The sequence below is a fragment of the Nothoprocta perdicaria genome, unplaced genomic scaffold (genome assembly GCF_003342845.1).
Source record: "Nothoprocta perdicaria isolate Ctin4 unplaced genomic scaffold, notPer1 scaffold_121, whole genome shotgun sequence".
In the NCBI taxonomy this organism is placed as follows: domain Eukaryota; kingdom Metazoa; phylum Chordata; class Aves; order Tinamiformes; family Tinamidae; genus Nothoprocta; species Nothoprocta perdicaria.
Genome location: NW_020454328.1, coordinates 333,805 through 352,112, shown reverse-complemented (window position 1 = coordinate 352,112; position 18,308 = coordinate 333,805). Strand labels below are relative to the sequence as shown.

Here is an 18,308-nt window from a genome sequence, read left to right as displayed (position 1 = left end):
TGAAGTTGCAGCGAAGTTTCTAGCTGAAATATCTGCTGTGTGAACACACTCTTCAAGGGCCTCCTAGTTCATGTGCTTTGGCAGCAGTGACAATATCAAAGGAGAAAAAAAAAAGGAAATAACCTGCAAGCCATCCAAAATGCGTTTACGTGAAGAACTGCCCAGCTGTAGATAGATGAAGCCTAAATCYGGGCTAGGAGACACTGGGAAGCTTCAAGAATTTGATGTTATCTGAATTCATACAACAATTAAGTCTATGGCAATGGTATGTGGAGTTTAGGTTATTGCCAGTTCTCTTCTCGAGCTTCTATTTGAGCCAAAGGTTCAAAATCTCCACTGGTGAAGGAAGACCCGCTTCCCAAAGCTGCAAACGTTGTTTGTGTAAAAGGAAAAATGGCCAATTTTACACACGGGAAAGAAAAGCAGAAGCAGGAGGACATCAGCCTTGCTGCTGCTTGAGGCAAAGCAAGAGGAGAGGGAGCAACGGGACACACGGGGCCGAATTACCTCTCACTGGGCCCATCGGGGCAGTTAACGCAATTACCAACCAAACCAGATGCCCAGCAGCTTAATGGAGAATGAGCAAGCGGCCCCTGCCCAGACACGGAAGATTTGTGTCCCAGAGTTGCTGAAGAAGGGTTTAATCAAATTAAAAGATAATGTTATAACGTAGTTGGCCTTTGAAAGCTAACGAGGAGGCAATAAATCGCATACAACATGGCAGCCCCACTGATCTAACGCAAAAGGCAATTACCTGGAAGCACCATCCATCTCGGGCTCTTTCCAATATATTTCCTGAGTGGCTTTAAGTAAAAACACAGGCCTGTGGTAGATGCCATGTGCAAAAGGAAATGCAATTGCAAGGAAACACCCCAGCGACAAAGAGCAAAGCCCAAGGAAGTGCTAGGACCCTCTCTGCTTTCACATTGAATAGCCTAAACTCATCTCAGATAATCTCCTTGTTTGCTTTGGCCCAAGGAAGACCATAGATTAATAATAATAAACACTATTTTTATAACCAGCTCCTATCTTTGCTATATCCTACCCAGTAGCTATTCCCTGCCCCAGTAACAGCTATGCAGTAAAAAAAGGRGAAAAAGCTGCAGCAGCAAAATTTTAATTGCAATTCATGATCACTGGCAAAGACCAAACTCTTCTCCCTGTGACCGCGGCCTCCGAGGAGGCGTTTCCGAGCGGTGGGGCCAGCGTCTTCTAAGACATCCTCCTCTTTCAAACACAATACGCTCCAGATAAGCCAACCCAAAACTCGGCCAACACTCAATTCCTCCAGTTGTGAATGTGCTTGAAGCTCCCCGCTCACAGAAGTAAGTAACTCTCTGAAATCACAGCATCAGTTATCAGCAATGGCTACTCTGGGTAGGTTTTTAAGAGCCAGATTTTGCACAGTCACGTGCATTTGGCATCCTTTAATCCCAACAAAGGCCCATGTGGATCAGGGTGTCCCTTTGATTCAGGAAATGTGAGGCAGAAAGGGCAGAATTTGGCCCCAATTCCAGTGCTTCCCGCCACCTTAAACAGTTGGCTCCAAGTGTGATGCCACCGGCACCGCTTCCCAACCTGCCCTGCGCTGCCGGGCAGCAAGAACCTGGGAAACGACAGGGACGTGTGGGCAATATGAAGCGCCACGGGAATCCACACGTCTGCACGAGGGCTGCCGAGCGCGGAGGTATTCAGGCAACCGCCTGGCCGCGGAGCCGGATGAGCAGAGGGTTAAGCCGGGCAGAGACACGACCCGCTTCTATTTCTGCTGCGGCCTGTGCTCTCCAGGGGCCCGGAGCAAGAGGCATGATTTTCAGAGGAATTATTGCAGAACACAAACTGCAGCCTATTAATATAGGTATATATTTATAAAGTGTATTGGTGGCTGCAGGGATATCAGATCAGATCATATCATTTTGTTTTAGTTGGCTTAACGTTTCTGAGATGTCTTTTTGTTCGAGTACCTCATTTAAGATCAAATGGGAAGCGGGATGCTCGCTGGAGCTCTTTTACCTACTTCGCACTGACTCTCTGCATACCCTGAACGGTTCTTTGGGCAGAGCAGCCACGCGGCTACTCTGGAGCACAAACAAGGCCATAAGCAGCAGGGCTCTCAATTGCAAACAGCCACTCGGCGATGTTTCCAAGCCAGTAAGAGGCGGCCAGGGAAGGTCCCAGCAGGGTATGGAAGGGCCCGTCCCCGCGYGCTTACCGGGGCCGTAGGCATCGATGTCCAGTTTCGGCGCCGCTGAGAGCGTCGGGGAGCCGAGCTCCGACTCAGGGATTCGAGGGCTCTCCACAAACTTTGCCTTCCTCAACGGGGCTACGGAGCAGGAGGGGAGAGGGAGAGAGAGAGAGAGGGAGAGAGAGAGAGAGRGRGAGAGAGAGAGAGAGAGAGAGAGGTCATGAGCAAGGGAAGGAGCCGGCAACAGATGGAAGCACTTAACGAAACGACACTGTCAGGCTCATATCAGGTTACTCAGCACCCCCCACACAGCAGAAAAAAAAAAAAGTTATCTGCATTCTTTATAAAGGAGATGGCTCTTGTTAAAACTTTCAACCAACTGTACAGGCTGAAAGTGTGCGAGGATCGAGGCCCAGTTTGATACTCAAACGCTTCTTTGTTTTTTTTCCCTTTCCCACTTTATGGAAGAGATTTATTTATTTATTTATTTATTTATTTTTTAATAGGAAGCAAATGGGCCTGGCAACTGCAGGCCAGCAGCAGCTACAGAAAGGCTAAAAATGTAGGTAAATGGAGCCCATTAAGGCTTGAGATACTTAGCTGCAAATATCTTAAAGGAACACATAAATTTAGTATAATTGTTTCCCTTTGAGCACTAAATTTCTGCTTCAAAATTGAGTGCGTTCCGTGTGCCTGACCAAGAAATTTGGCATTCACTACAAATGATCAGACTAAAACTTATGCTGCGTGAGAAAGAAAGCAAGTGCTTCACTCTTATCCTTGCAAACACAGGCAAAAAAAAGTCCAGAGAATTAAATTACAAAGCGGGGGAAAGAGGAAAATTCTGGCTGTAACAAAACAGTATTGACAGCTGGGGGAGAGAAATGCCAATTTGAGATACCCCAAGTTCTGTGCAGCATTTGTTTATGATAAAGTAATGATTCACACAACTCTTACTGGCAACTTCTTCCAATGAATATTCTTGTTGGACATGGAGCTGCCTGGGCTTCTCCTTGTCCCCATTGCCCCTGGTCCTGCCATGGCCACCACCCAGCAGAGCTTGGATGGAGATCCCCTCTCCAGGCTGCACAGGCCCCGCTTGCTTGCTCCTCTCCCACACCAGAGGCTGCAGCCCCTTCCCCATCTCTGCTGCAAAATCCTGAGGTGGTGGCTGCGGCATGGAAATAGCTCAGAATCCTAATTCTACACGGACCATTTACTGCGCTGCCTCTTGCAGCTGCAGTCCCAGCTCCGATGCTCGTCCCATTGTTTCACCCTGGGCACAGTAGGAGCCGTTTCTACGCTGGCTCCATTGCAAGTGGCTCATCTTTTGTTTCTTCAGCATTTCTGGCTAGCGCTGCAACCACAAATCACTTGAAGCAACAGGCAATTAAAACGAAGCGCAAGTGGAGAACTCGCAGGGCTCACACCGCGCAAGAGGGGCTAAAGGCTGCAGCGGGGGAGGCGCCACACGGGTTTGCACTAAAAAGCTGAGTTACTAACCCAAGGAGGAAGAAGAAATTATAAAAGCAAGGAAAAGATGGAGGATCGTGATGCTTTTTTTTTTTTTTTTTTTTTGCAAGGACTGAACAAGAACTGAACCAAGAGGTGACCAGCTCACTCATCCTGCAAGCTCTTCCATCCGCTCTTCTGTTGAGGACAGTGGAAAACCAGCGATCCTCACGAGCACGAGCAAGTCCATTGCACCTTAGCCTTAGCCAGACACATCAGCTGAGAGCACTGACTGCTCTCTTCTCTAAAAAATACACCTCGAACTCTGAAAGGCCAGATTATCACTGGAGGAGATGCTCTAAATCAACACGACTCAAGCACCGCAGCTGATTTTAAAAGGCTCCCGTCGATATCATCTCCCCAGCGTTCCTGCACATCAGGAAAAAGCCACAACACAATAAATTCCTTCACTTTCGATATTCCTAGACCTTAAGCAGACAAAACCTCCTCCGTACTCCTCCATAACCCGATTACATGAAAGGCGGATTTTCATGTAAAAGAATTAAGCGCTCCCATCCCTCTTCCAAATGAAGATTATCCTSATAGATTCATATTTGGGCATTAATATTCTGCTGCAATATTCTACTGAAATATATGTTCCTGAACAATAGCTGAGGAACTGGTGACTTGCTACTATTAGCATACACTGTGAAATTTAWATAGCTAGAAAAGTTATTTAAAATGAATATTGTATGTTGGGCGCTAGCTCCTTCAATTCCCATTCACACTTAATCCCACTGGTATCCAAACGAGCAGGGGAGAAGCTGCAGGTCCTTCATCTAGCACAAATAAAATTCTCATTTGACACTGACGGCAACTTTTCCCAAGAAAGGGCAATGGTAGAGATTATAGGATTGGAATAACGCAAAACAATTAGCTGGGAAGCTGTTCACAAAGTTTAATTAGATGGGTCATTTATGACACTTTTGGCAACAAGTGGCCTATCTCCCAGGGACGGCAAAGAAATAAATGGTTTCCTGCTCTGTTTGCGTGACGATTCTCCTTTGCATCCAGCAAGGGCAGCAAGTGCAGAACCGGTTCCCTTTTCACGTCTGCACGGAGCTCAGGGATCGATTCTGCGGGGGAGCAACGCAGGGAACACAATCCATGAAAACCAAAACCAAGTCAGGCAAGAAAAGAGGGGGTATTTAGCCCTTCAGAGTCATCATCTTCCCTGTGCTGTTAGAACTGCGCTCTGCTTTAGTCTATTGAGCCTCCTAATTCTATTGCACTTGCTGTGTTGCCATTTTGCTGTCATCTGATTTGTAGATGAGGCTTTAATTAAAAAAAAAAGATTTTCTTTAGATTAAAAGATAGTGATAAAAGGAAATTATCATGGATTAAGCAAAAATTTCACCTATTATATTCCCTTTGAGCCCCGAAAAGGAGATTTCGCACAAAACAACCACACAAAGGCTATCACCATCTTAGGACCTGCCTGAAGAACGGGTTTCCAAGCACAAATTTCAGCAGATCCGAAGCAACTCCATGGGTTGGACTACAACACACACACACCTGGGCCGTACGCATGCAGATACAGCAGCACAATCCGCACAAGGCAGGAGCTGCTTTTCCATAGCTTAAACCAAGCCTTGAGCAGCAGCAATCTGGGATGCAGGAGCCTCTCCTTGTACCAGTCCCTTGCCAGCAGGATAAAAACTGTACATTATTGTGCTCTGGATATTGTGACCTGAATTTGCACAAACCGCTGCTGATTTTCATTATATTCCTTAATTTTCACATGCTCCACAAGAAACACACATGCAAACTGGCCACGTGCCCAAGCTCTCCTGATTCRCACTCCGCGCCCAGGTCCTTGGCAGGATCCTGCCAAGTCGCTTAGCTCCTTCTCCTATGACTTTTCACCCCGATTTTGTGCCCTCCAATCCTTATGCACAAAAGAGCTGCTGAATTTCGTCTACGCTTTGAGTTTTCCTCTGCCAGAAGAGGATAAAATCAGGAAATTTGTACTTTTCACAGGCTAAGAACACCTTAAATGCTGCTATGAATTATGCAATTTAGTGAGCTGCTCTGTTTCTTACTGCACGTTGATCTCGCACAACCAGGAGCTGACTTTTGCACTGATATATTCCAGCATAATCCTATCACTTATGAATAGAAAGGCAGCAAACCCACTAGCACATGTTACTGTTTGTTTGGGGGTTTCTCTGTTTGTTTTTACAAAATACGGCCCAGATTAGGATGCGAAAAGCCAGGGTGCCAGCTGGAAAAGCGGCCTTAGCAACCCCCATTAAACGCGGCGCAAGCGGACGCTTCRCACATCGTATATTCCCCATCTTTAGTTAATAACGAAGCCCTGCGGTGCCAGAGGCTGATTCACGTGCTGGAAGGGGCCCAATGGCTACGTCATGCTGCAGAGAACCGACTTTATTGAAGTCTCCCCCAGTACTAAAATGGTTTAAGTGCTGCAGTGTTATTGATCCGCGGAGCTCCTGGAACAAGTAACTGCCCGTGTCAACGGGGCTGGACAGAGCCCAAACCCGCGCTGGGCTACGGAGCCTCCGACGCCTCCAGCAATCCCACGGGACCCTCCGTTGTGCCAAGGTGAGAGCCGGAGAAGGAGAAAATTCAAGGCCACCCCATTATTTTTGCAGGGGCTCTAATGTCCCCAGCRCTTGCAATTAGGGTTTTTAAACAAAAATTAAAAACTAATTCATCAAAATTGAATTGGTGAGAGCACAGACTAAGTTAATATCCTTCTTTAGATAATCCAGCCCTGCTTTGCAGAAGCTGTTGTATAACAGGAATAGGTTTTCCTATTTTGTTGCTTGAGAGTATAAAAGCTTTTTAATGATATCTGTAAGCACAAAAAGCCTAAAGGTGACCACAGATTTAACAAAAAAAAAAATTTCATTAGTGCTTTTTTTTCAGCAGTTCTCGCCGCATCCTGTGCAGGGCAGAAGACACCAGCACTAGGATCAACGTGTGGTCGTAGATTTGGGGTCCAAGGGTTCAGCAACAACTAGTTCAATCATAGCTGCAACAAATTTGCATCCTCGGAAAGTGCGTATTTCCTCCCAAAACGCTCACCCCATCCAGTCTGTACCTCCAGAAAGAATTTCAGTCCCATTTCCATTCTGCGTATTGACAAGGAGACTATTTGCTGTCATTTTGAGCAAACCAAACAGCAATCTGTTGTCCAACTTGTCACTGTTGGAGACAGCAGACAGCGACAAGAGCCCTGGTCAGCCCAAAGGCTTCAGCTGTGCAGGAGACCATGGGAATCCATGGGATGAGCCTGGCGCGAATGCGGAGCAGCTGCTGCTCTGTCAAGTCTTCAGGAAGAAAGTTGCTCCTATTAAACATCCCCGGAAAAGAAGAAAAAAAGAAGGAAAAAACAAGCTACGTTCACTCTTTTTCTTCCAATAAGCTTATTTCCAACRTGAAAAATCTCGTCCCGAGGGGAGACAGATTGCAAGATGATGGTTATGTCATTAACACACAGGAATGGCAGTCACAAGAGGGGCAACTTCCAGCTTTCCACCCAAACCTGCATGATGGGTTTGGGCTCCTCCAAGCTGTGCTGTAGCTCAAGCGCTCTCCAAGTCACCCTCCAGCTAAAATTCTTCTTTTCAGCCTCTTTTGAGGTCTTTGCAAACGATGGTCTTTGAGTAGAAGCCCTCCCATGTGGTTCATGGTTGGGCAAGAAGAGAGGGTGGAAGAAGAGAAAAGTCAAGGCCGCTTGGTGCAGCTTTCTACGTCACCTTGCAGGGAAAACGTGCAATTTTTAGACATTTATTCTGCAGTCAGGTTTCCTTTCGAAACACTTCTTTAAAAATGGYGTGAATGAAGACTTGGCACTGCGAGCTTAAATCCCACCATCCAATTTAAAGTCTCTGTAAGTTTTGCTTGAAAAACAAAAGAAACTTCCCAAGCAGCAGAAACAGGACTGGCCAGTGCTGAAGTGGAAAGCTTCCTTCCCTTTTCCCGACAGTTTTGTTTCATTAAATGTTAAATTTGAAACAGATGAGCAGAGAACGCAACAAAGCATGAGCACTGAACAGCATTATCCCGATTCAATCTCCTGTCACCCCACAGTTCTTTTTTCAGCTATCTAGAGACTCAAATATTGCACTGATATTAAAAAGATAGGAGAAAAACCATGAAGAAAAGGCCGGGATACACTGAAAAGGACATTGGTTCTAAACGAAGAAGTGAAGAGTTTCATCACTCCCATCTACCTGCAGGTAAGGCTGCACGTTCACTCTTTGGAAAGAGGCCGTTTCACTGTTTTCTGAACAGAAAGCCCTGAGCTCAGATTGAGAGATAAACTTTGGGGAGAAAAATCAGAAATTTATTAAACAGATACCAAGACAAACACATCTCTGGGTTTTTTTTTTTTTTTTCCCTCTGTATGAAGTCACTTACAGAAGAAGATTATAAGACCAAAAAAAAATCCATTCTTTAACAGTCTTTGGAATTTGAGAAGATCCTCCAAAGCCCATGCAGCTCTTACGGCCAGCGACCTCTCCAAAGCTTTTCCCCCAAAGTTTTCTGCTGTCCTTTGCATGAGAATGAGAGTATTTGGTTCATTTAGCTCTGCAGTGCATCTCTAGCAGTTAACACCAAATACCTAGGAACAAGTATGAAAAAAGGGCCAGGAGGGGCCCATGGGCTCCCAGCGCATCACGGTGCAGGAGGTGTCATCACCCCAAACCATCTCAGATTTATCTTCCATTCCTGCGTCCACATCCTTTGCAAAATAAACTTCCACTTTTCAAAACTCACATTGACTTTTTCCCAACACCCAGGTGAGCCATAATTCTGCCTTTGCAGGAGTTTCAAAGAATTTGCTCCTTAAATACTTGATGCCATAATAACCACCTGCCAGCGCCCCGGCGTCAGGGAGGTTCAAAGGAGGTTACCCAGCACAGACAGTAATTCAGCTTTTCATCCTCAATCCTCTAGGTCCCGTCTTCTTTCAAAAAAATCTATGCAGACGCTCAGACTCCCTTCCCCTCATCCTGGCAACTCGGTATTTGTTGCCTTTTCGTTTTACCCTTGGAGTTTCTCTTGGCCTTCTTGGGTTGGCATCTCATCCTTCTTGCAGTCAACTTGCCCATTTTCCTCCTCCAGCCCCCGCCGCAGCTTTCTGCAGGATCCATCTCATCTTTTATTCCATCTCACACTGCACTGCAAAATATGTTATTTTTGCTTTTCTTCAAGGCCTAGGCAGCTCGCTCTGGGCCTCTACTAGGGTGGTTTTGAAGGTCTTCGCCGCACACACAAAACCTGCAATCCTGTAAGTTGCTCCTCTTAGAGCCTTTGACCAGCTTTCTCCTTTGGAGTCCATTCACCACCTCCAAATTCAGCACAGCACAAGCAGCAGCCTTCCACGTGGAGCCTGGTGAGTGCTGGACAGCATTCCCCCTTTCTCTGGAGGGTCTGCACCTACAACAGCTCCACCAGCCGCCCCTTCTGCCAGGCCCACCCAAGGCTGCGCAGGGTGCTCTGCTCACCATCCTCTCTCATTAGAGCAGGAACAAACTAAAACCAGTACTAGTCATGCAGGGGAGGTGAAAAACAGCAACAAAAACAACTTGCTTAGGCGTCAAGGCAGGAAAGTGACTATTTATATGGTGCTTAAATGTTTTACAGGCAGCTGCGGACGGGCAGAGGTAGGCAGCAAATTATAGAGCAAATGGAAGGCAAAAGCTCGGGGAGAAAACCAGTGGAGGCAGAGGCAGGGAGTAAAGCTAAGCTGCATGAAACCAGCCCTGATGCCTTCTCCTACCATATCCTTAGGAGCACGCTGAGATATCGCCATCAGCCAAAGAGACGAGGCCAAATACAAGATATTCCCCATCCAAAGCCCCAATCAGCCGTGTTAACTCCGAAGTGGGCAATGGAGCAAGCACACGAGGCTAGACCCTGCTCACCACACAGAGCCCCTGCTCACGGTGACATCAACTCCTCACCTGAGGAAGACACTTAAAATGACAGTGAGACAGGAATGCTTTAGGGGCAAAAGGAAAGGTGCCTGCAAGGGAGAGCAGGTGGCCCCCAATTAACTCCCCAGTAAGGCTCCCTCCAGCACCTTCTCCTTTTGAAGGAATTTTTTAGCTATGACTAAAAATTCAACTTCTCACCCAAGACAAGTGTAATCTTCGACAGATGCTCCATTTTGCAGCGCATCAGTGTGAAACCAGGACAGACTTCCAGCCCGGACAGCTTTAGAAAAACCAAGGAAGTTCAAGGCTGGATTTGTTTTTAACATTATCTGCATTAAACAGAACCCTTTGGGGTTCTCCCTTCATTTAAGCATATATAGGAATACCTGCAAATGTATTGCAGGTGGGGTTCTTGCCTTGTAAACACCATGCTGGGAAAAAAAAACCCTAAAATCGGCTCATGATTTCCAACAGCAACTAAGTACATGTCTGTTTTTCCCTTTCTTCCATTTAGAAATAAAAGTTGCACCCAAGTCCATGAAATAGATGTAGCAATCTCAGGAGTTAGCTCTCCAATGAAAAAAAAGCCCTGCACCCATGACCTGGTTTAAATGGCAAGGCTACAAAAACATATATTATTTAGCTGTATGAACTRCAGGAGCTGTTTGGAGCCACACAAAAGAAGTGGGAAATTAAGCAATTCCCTCCCCCCGAAAAGTTATGTTGAATTAAGCAATCTAATGCACCCAGCGGGGGTCCATACAGATCTACACCTGCCAAAACAAGCTGCAAGTCCAAAAATAATGGCTGAAACAGAATAAAAAAAGAATAGTATAGACCGACACAACAGGAAAAAATAGAGAGATATTCAAGAGAAATGTCTCAATAAAACAGGCTTTACTCCCAGGAACTGTATAGGTTGAGTACRAAATGGGATTTAAAAATGCAGATGTCAAAATCACAAAACGTATATATAGCAAGTTTAAAACCCAGGTTTTCCAGCTTGGTTAAGCCTGTGGATAAGCACGGCTGGTAACAGAGCCGAGAAGACGGAGCGGCACGCGAGGGACACCCGGAAAAGGGGATCCTGCCGAAARCAGGGGGACCGCACGGCCCCATTCCCAGTCCTTGCCAAGCTGCTGCAGTTTCAAAACGCCGCCTCCGGAGCAGTCCCTTCTCCTACGTGAAAAACATGGATTCTACACCCATGTCACACAGAAAGCAATAAAAAACCCCAACGGAAACCTCCTGTAATGTGGGGTACAAAACCCCCTAACAAAGATGAGGATCTGCACCAAAACCACCACTCTGGCCACAGCAGCTCTGAGGGACGGGGTGACTCTGGGGACCTTAACAGCGTCTCCGCAAACGGTTTCTTCCCAACAACTATTCACACATGACATCGAAAACCTCCCCCGTCCATTTTTTTAGGTGAGAAGCAGATTTGTTCAATTCATCTCTCCGCCCCAGCCCAGCTGGGCTCTATAATCCACTTGATTCTCCTCCGGCCGTACCAATACGACCCCTTATYTCACCACCATCGCTCCAAGATTAGAAAGGACTCGGGGCAGTTTTCAGCTCCGTCCTCGGCTGCTCTTTCAGGACGTTCATCCTCCTGAGCAGAATTTTTGTGTTCCATCGCACACACCGTTCCGGCCACCCGTGCAAGCAGGAGGCAACCCGGGCTTGTGCAAAAACCCACCAGAAAGCAAAACAAGGCRAGGAGCTCCAAAAGCTTTCCAATGGCCTCCCGGTTCGCTGCCAGCCAGCGCATCCCTTCTCCCACGYCGCTTTTCCGGCAAGCTTAAAGGAAGCCAAGAGAAGCCAAGCACGACGCGAGGCCCCGCGGGCTGTGCAGATACTCACGGGTTCGGTTTCCTCTGCCCAGGCCCCGGGAACACAGGATGCTGCCGGGAAAGGCGGCAGAGCCGGGTAATTCACAGCCACGGATCCCTGCGGCGCATCCTCCTCGGTGCTCGCTGCGCACGTCAGCGCGATGATGTTACAGGTACCACCTTTTCGCTGCTGATGTCAAGCCCAAAAGCACCCGAGCGATCCCCCCCCTCGGAGCAGCATCACCAGCACGTCGTCTCTGTCCCCAATCCAAGTGGATTTTGGAAAAGCTCCCGGCCGCCAGGCCGTGTCCCTCCAGGAAGGCGCGGAGCAGCCTCTCCTTGCAGGATGCCGCAGCACTCGCCGGCTCCGCTCCCCCGGGCACCGAAGGGGTCGAGCGGAGTCTCTTTCCGTGCCCGTTTTCCAGTTCCCTCCGTCGTTGTCGGGACGAAATGCCGGGAAGGCCGTGCCGGGAGGAGCCGCAGGCGGCGGCACGGCTCCGCTCGGATGCGGCGCTGCGCCCCAGCGCTGATGAATGGTGCAGTGCTGCTGTTGGCTTGGCAACCGGAGYGGGAGGGGGGATAGAAAGCAGCACCATATAAGGAGCCGTGACATGGATTGTGGGAACAATTCCTAGGAAAAGGCTCAGAAGTCCTCGGATGCGTTAAAGCTGCAGCATCCTTTTCTCGCTGCTCGGATGCCAAGCCCCGTGGGACAGCGGTGCTGGAGCAAAATGCCAAAGGAAAAGGCCATTTTTCATCTTCTACAGAGCATGCTGAGGATTATCCTGGAAAAACTGCCCATCGTTTTCCTACAAGGATGCGGAAAAGCCGAGGAACGAAGTGGAAAGAGGCTGCGCCCTGTTGGAAGCGAGCGCGGTTGGAGCAACCTGCAGCACCATCAGGTGGCCGGGCTCCGAGCCGCAGCGCTCCAGCACCGGAAAGCATCCCAGCATCCCAACATCCCGGCATCCCAACATCCCGGCATCGCATCCACCCTGGAGCAGCTCCGAATGAACCAAAGCCCTCGCGGAGGTAGCGAGGTGCAGCTTGCAGGCCCAGCAGCGACGCCGTGCGAATCCCGTGCCCAACGCACATATTCCCAAGGCCGAGGACAAACCGCGGTGCTAGGGCAGCACCAGGTGCCCAAATGAAACCAAGCCACTGCGGGAGCCCTGCAGCCACCTGCCCCAGGCGGCCGCCAGACTGCACACCCGGCCTCCGTCCCCAGCAGCCCCGCAGCTTTTTGGAGACAAATTTCTAATTCTCTCCTTTGGAAATGCTTTCTGTTGATGGCTCGCCGTGCTTTGCACCCATGCAAAGTGGTCCCTGGTCCCAGCACCGGCAGCCYGCACACTCGGCACCCCTGCACCCACCTGAGCCTCCCCAGAGGCTGCAATTATTAATCTGGTTTTGTCACCGCTCTACAAGAAACAATTAAAGTTGGGCTGGTTGAGCGCGGAGCTCTTGGCTCAGGCAATGCTAAAAACATAATAATAAATAAATATAATAAATAAATATAATACTAAAGTAAAACATGTAATTGGGCACAGTCACGTTTTCCTGCAAAGTCTCAGGAAACTGAATCTTTAGGGAAACAATATTTCAAGAAAAACCAAGTGTTTTATGTACCAAACGGAACCGGAGTGCTCTGCACAGCCCCTGTGCAGATATGGAAATTATTACACGAGCGGGTTAGTCRCACACAAATGCATGGAAGGAGCAAACAGCATGAAAAAGCCCCTACAATTGGATAATTTCTCCACAATTTTCTATGCTCTGAAGGTTGCTTTGAAAAACCCATGTGGCAACTGTCAGTGGGACAAAAGCCTCTCTTTGCAAGACTCCGCTTTCCCAGAATAACCCTCATCCTCTTCCAAAGGAAATCACTGCTTTTATTGTGCCGCAGTAACAACTGGAAACAAGGAGGGGACAAAGCAGAAGGACACGGGGCATCGYGGCCGGGGCCGGACCCAGCTGAACGGGACCCACGAACAACGCCCCGCGTTGCCTGCCCACTACCTTAACGAAAGCCAACAAAACCATGGAACGACCGCGGGAGGATGCAAAATAAACACTTTTCACAAGATGAACAGGCAATTCCAGCTAAGAACTCAAATAATCAGGCTGAGGCACCCACGACGCTCCCCATGGTGCCCGCGGCGCTGGCCCAAGCGTCACTGCTGGGCCCGGGTAAGCCAAACCCGAGCCCCACTTCCTGGAAGAACCCGGAATCCCACGGGACAAAGCACTGGAGACAGGCGGGAAGAGCCCAGCACAACCCTCTGCAGAGGCTGCAGCTCAGAGGATACTTTGAAAGCTAGAAATATTTCATATAAATAAATAAATGAGGCCAAAACCCCTCCAAGCCCCCCAGGTGCCACCAGCTTCGCTGCTCTCACCCGTGCTGAAAAACCCTTTGCAAACCCTCCCATTGCACAAGAGAACTTAAGACASTTTTATAGGTAATTTCAAGCAATTGTATAGAAATAATGCTACCTAATTTCAAATACCCACTCCATGCACACACCTAACCTGTTGCTTTTCAGGAAATATAGTTTCTGCTTATGTCTATACAGCAAAGCTTGGCACCTTGCAAAATGCACTAGGCCCCTGCTCTTMGCTCCCATGTGGCCATAAAAAACATATTTTTTCACCTGCTCTTTTGAGCTTGCGTATCAAACTTTAGCCTCTTTCCTGAAACAGCAGCCAAAGCCATAGAWACCAGAAACCCAAATTTTTAACCAAGATCCCAGCACATGAATGAGCTCAATATTACTGATTCTTATCCAGTAAAATCAAATTTAGAGAAACATGCAACTGTAAAAAAAAAATCTGGAACAAATACAGGTTACATTTAGTATCTTTCATCTGATTTCATTAGACACACTTGCACTCAGAAATGAAGATACAGATTCACAGCTAGCTTTGGTTTTTCAAGTATTCTCTCAAAAAAAGCAGGATCAGAACAGGAAAACATAGAGTAGTTACCACAGGAACTTCCCAGCTGATGCACGGAGATACTTGCAAAATAATGATTTAAACAGATAGCCCATGATTTGGGACTTGTATACATCATAAAACACAAAGATTGGTTTGTGAAATAAAACAGAAACAGCCACTATCAGGGTCCTGTAAAAATGGTTCTTTAATCACATATTGTTTGTTGTTAATGATCTCACTAGGCATCTTTCTATAAAACTCACTCCTTTAGCAAGCTGTCTAGAAAAACTAATAATTCCACTGTTACTCCTTTAATTGTTAGAAATGCTCATCTGGGAGTATTTTGTATCCATTCCCTATGTTAAATTGGCTTGCATGTGAAAAATGGCACAATTTCCTCTTTGTAATTACATTTCCCCAGTTTGTGATTCTTCCTAACCTAAAGCTACTGATAGAACTTGACTTTCCCCTATTCTAGGCTCCGTATTTCCATGTAGTCTCAGAAAACTGGGAATGTGGCACACTGAGAATCACAATTTTGAAAATTAACCATGCCACTGCTTGTAATTCTGGGGGAGTTATCTGCAATTTTCTTAGAGGTTTCTGTCGATGTAAATACATTGTTCTGGCTGATCGAATTTAACCTCAGGTGGGAAAGAACGGCAGATTTTAGGCAAGAATCAAGTTTTTCTGAACCATTCCCAGTGGAAATGATGGCAGGCTTTTAAATGCACATTAGCTGCCAAGGTTAAGTACTTTAAGTTCAAATACCCAACCTCGGGAGAGACAAGCAAAACAGTTAAAAAATATGCATGAACTATGCAAAAAATATCACTTTGCATTACTGAAACAAGTGCAGCGTTTTTCTGATGTATGCTTCTCTAGGCATTAAAAAGTTTAGCATGAAGTTCCTAAAATTGCTATAGCATTTTCATCATGCTCAAGCCAGAATACAGAGTGGAACTAAAATACATTCTGGGACTACTGGAAATTTCCTAGAAAGCCAGAGAATATTTGTAAAAGAGCGACCGTTTTCACACTAGGAGGATTCTTCATGGGAACAACTCCTCAAGCTACCAGGTCCTGCAAACACCATGGCTCTACCCTGCAGCAGCTGACACAGTAAACATATGCTGACTAGCATACAGAAGCTTGCTCAAAGGAGTTTTCTTACAGAGTTTTGCACCAAAGGACCTTAAAAGCCCCACGGAACTTATGTAAAGTCCTTACCAGTTAACTTCTTCACAGGTTGGAGCCGAACACTGATAGACTGATGTGTGAGTAAGGGGGAGGATGGAAGAGAGCGGGACATGCCCTCCATAATCCGAATGTGCTGCATACCTTCGGTCACTGGGAGCGGAGGAATTGCGTAGTCGGGTTCAAAAGCAGAGTCATTCTCTGTGGAGGTGCCTGAGAGGGCGAGAAAGGTGCAAGAGAGGGATTAGGAGGAAAGGCGGCCGGGAGCTTCGCCAGCGGGAGCCCGAGCAGCGGCAAGAGCAGCAGCGCCCGGACTGCAGCGCCGCAAGCGGAGCCTTGAGACCTGGAAGAGTTAAGGTCTGTTGTGGCTAAGGGCAAGTTACTGCTAGATACGGACACACCTGGAACGGTAAAGGCAGGGGAAGCAAGATCTTGGAGCCTTAATTTTTTCCTCTTTGCAGCAGAACACGGAAAGCTGCAATCCAAGAGCCTCAGCCTCCCACCTCTATGAACATTGACCTTAATAATCTTAATTAATAACATGCAGGACCATCTTAAATCTGCCCCCATTTTTATTCCACTACAAAGCACGCGTCTGAATTGCACTTGTGCTACATTTTTAAGTGCTGCATTTTATGTTTTAGGGCCATATACTGCTTTTTGCTCCATCACGGCTCTTATTGATCTGTGTTGCATTGCTCTGCATGGTTCTCAGTGGCTCGCAGAAATATATTTACAAGAAAGTGCAACCCCCAGACAGTYGGGAGACATAAATTGCCTGTGGAGAAGACAAAAGGATAAATGCTTTCAAGTGCACAGTGCTTCAGAGGTGCCCATGCAGTCGTTTTATTCTTGATATTCAAAGGGCAATGTGAACAATAAGAAATATTTATGGGAAGGGGGGAATAAAAAAAAAAGTGCATTCAAATAACTTAAATACTGGACAAGTTCCTGAAAGCTGCTAAAAGGCAGCATCACATAGCTAAAATTCCCCGTTACCAATGCCAGCTCCCAGGTTATGTTTCCGCATTTCCTCTATAACAAATTCCACACTACTGCACATTGCACACACGCTATTTTTGACAGTTCAAAAATATGACTTCTACCCTTACTCGCTGAACATTTGCCACAGTTCACAGGTGCTGAGCATGTGTTTGAAGTTTAATCCTTACCATTTTGTTCTTAAATGTTTATAACTCCAGTAAGCTCCATCAGTATGTCACAGTTGGAAATATTTAAGTTTAATTCATTAGAGATTGCCATTACTGCCACTGGGCATTAGACACGGGTGTTCTCCCCGTTCGCTTKATGCTGCTGCAATGAGGCATGCAGACAAATCCTCCAGTTGAGCACGTCCTACTAGGGGAAACAGATCACTTAATCTTTACCTTTCCTTCTGTATTAACAGCTGCTGCAAATATGCTTTTTACAGGTAAATATTTGGTTAGAGGCAGAGAAAAGCAGAATTGGTGGGAGGGCCGCGGGCGCCGTGCCGAGCGCGCCAGCGTGCCGCTCACCCTGCGCTGCAAGGGGATGTGTGACCTCCTGGTGCCAGGTTCCAGCTTTGCAAGGTGCTGCTCGATGCCCTCTCCATTCCAGATTTCGGCTGGCAAGCCGCCAAAAGATTCAGGGGTTACTCATGCAGTTGGGCTTCGTTTTTTTCCAGGAGGGTGTAATTTGATAGCATGATGCTACAATAAGTAAATAAATTAATAAATCTGGCTGCTTTCGGCTGGACACAGCAAATTGCTTGGCTGCATATAGAGCTTGTTTGACATGAGCTGATCCCAGACCTTGCTTTTTTTCAGGAGGGTTTCTGCAAGCTAAACACCTCTGCTGACTCTGCAGRGCCATTCATGGTGCAGGGGCCAGAGCTACAAGAGGAACGATCACAAACCACGGGTCCCGGTGCCAAACCGGGCGCACCAAAAACTCCTGCAAAGTGTTTTCGAAACCTACCTGGCGCCAGATAAAAAAAAAAAAAAAAGAGAGATTTACCATCATTGGCAAGGATCCTTGAAATCCAAAGTTGCAGGTTCTTCAGATTATATTTTTGGCGTCTGTTGAAGCTGCAAATACTCTATATCTCCCTGCAACTCCAGGCTCTGGAGAAGGTCTAGAAGCACTGGGTGTTTTACCGACTCCTGCAGCTCAAGCCCACGGTGTCCTGACCGACTTCTGCCACTTACCGAAAACCTGGGAGCAACGCGGGGCAATATCTTACCAGAGCRGGGAAATATAGAAAAAAATCCCCTCCTTAGGAAAAATACTTGGTAAGACTTGCAGGGAGGGACTTGGGCACAGGAAATTGGGCAAGGTTAAAAATGACACTTCCATGGAGCATAATTTCCATGGGATGAGAGAAGGGTTAACTCCAGGCTTAGAGCAGGGATGGAAGAAGAAGGTGGGAGCAGCTCCCCCTTTTCCCTCCTCTCCCGACAGAAGGAGCAGGCAGGAAGCAGGAGTTTCTGCCCATCCAGCAGCTCCATCGGGACACACGAGCGGACTCAACGCTCTGGTTTTCCTGCTTGCAAAAGGCAGCCTGGACCTGCAGTGGCATCCACTGATGCAGATGGAAATGCTYAGGGCAGAAGCTTCTGTTTCTCAGAAAAGTAGCACTTTTCTTGCATGATTCTCTTCTGCTTTTCTTTCCTCCCGCTATTCCCATCCACACTAAAACTTCCCGCTAACTATGGCTATTTCTGGACTCACACAACRCAAATTAAG

At 47.2% G+C, this 18,308-nt stretch overlaps 1 protein-coding gene across 1 annotated transcript in view; it reads right to left on the bottom strand.

Annotated features, from left to right (window-relative positions):
* The window catches only part of TANC2 (tetratricopeptide repeat, ankyrin repeat and coiled-coil containing 2), a 113,301-nt gene that overhangs the window by 67,256 nt on the left and 27,737 nt on the right, over positions 1-18,308 (bottom strand). Inside the window, exon 4 of the mRNA XM_026054423.1 lies at positions 15,726-15,794. Coding sequence (XP_025910208.1) covers positions 15,726-15,794 — 69 coding nt within the window. The remainder of the gene's footprint in view (positions 1-15,725; positions 15,795-18,308) is intronic.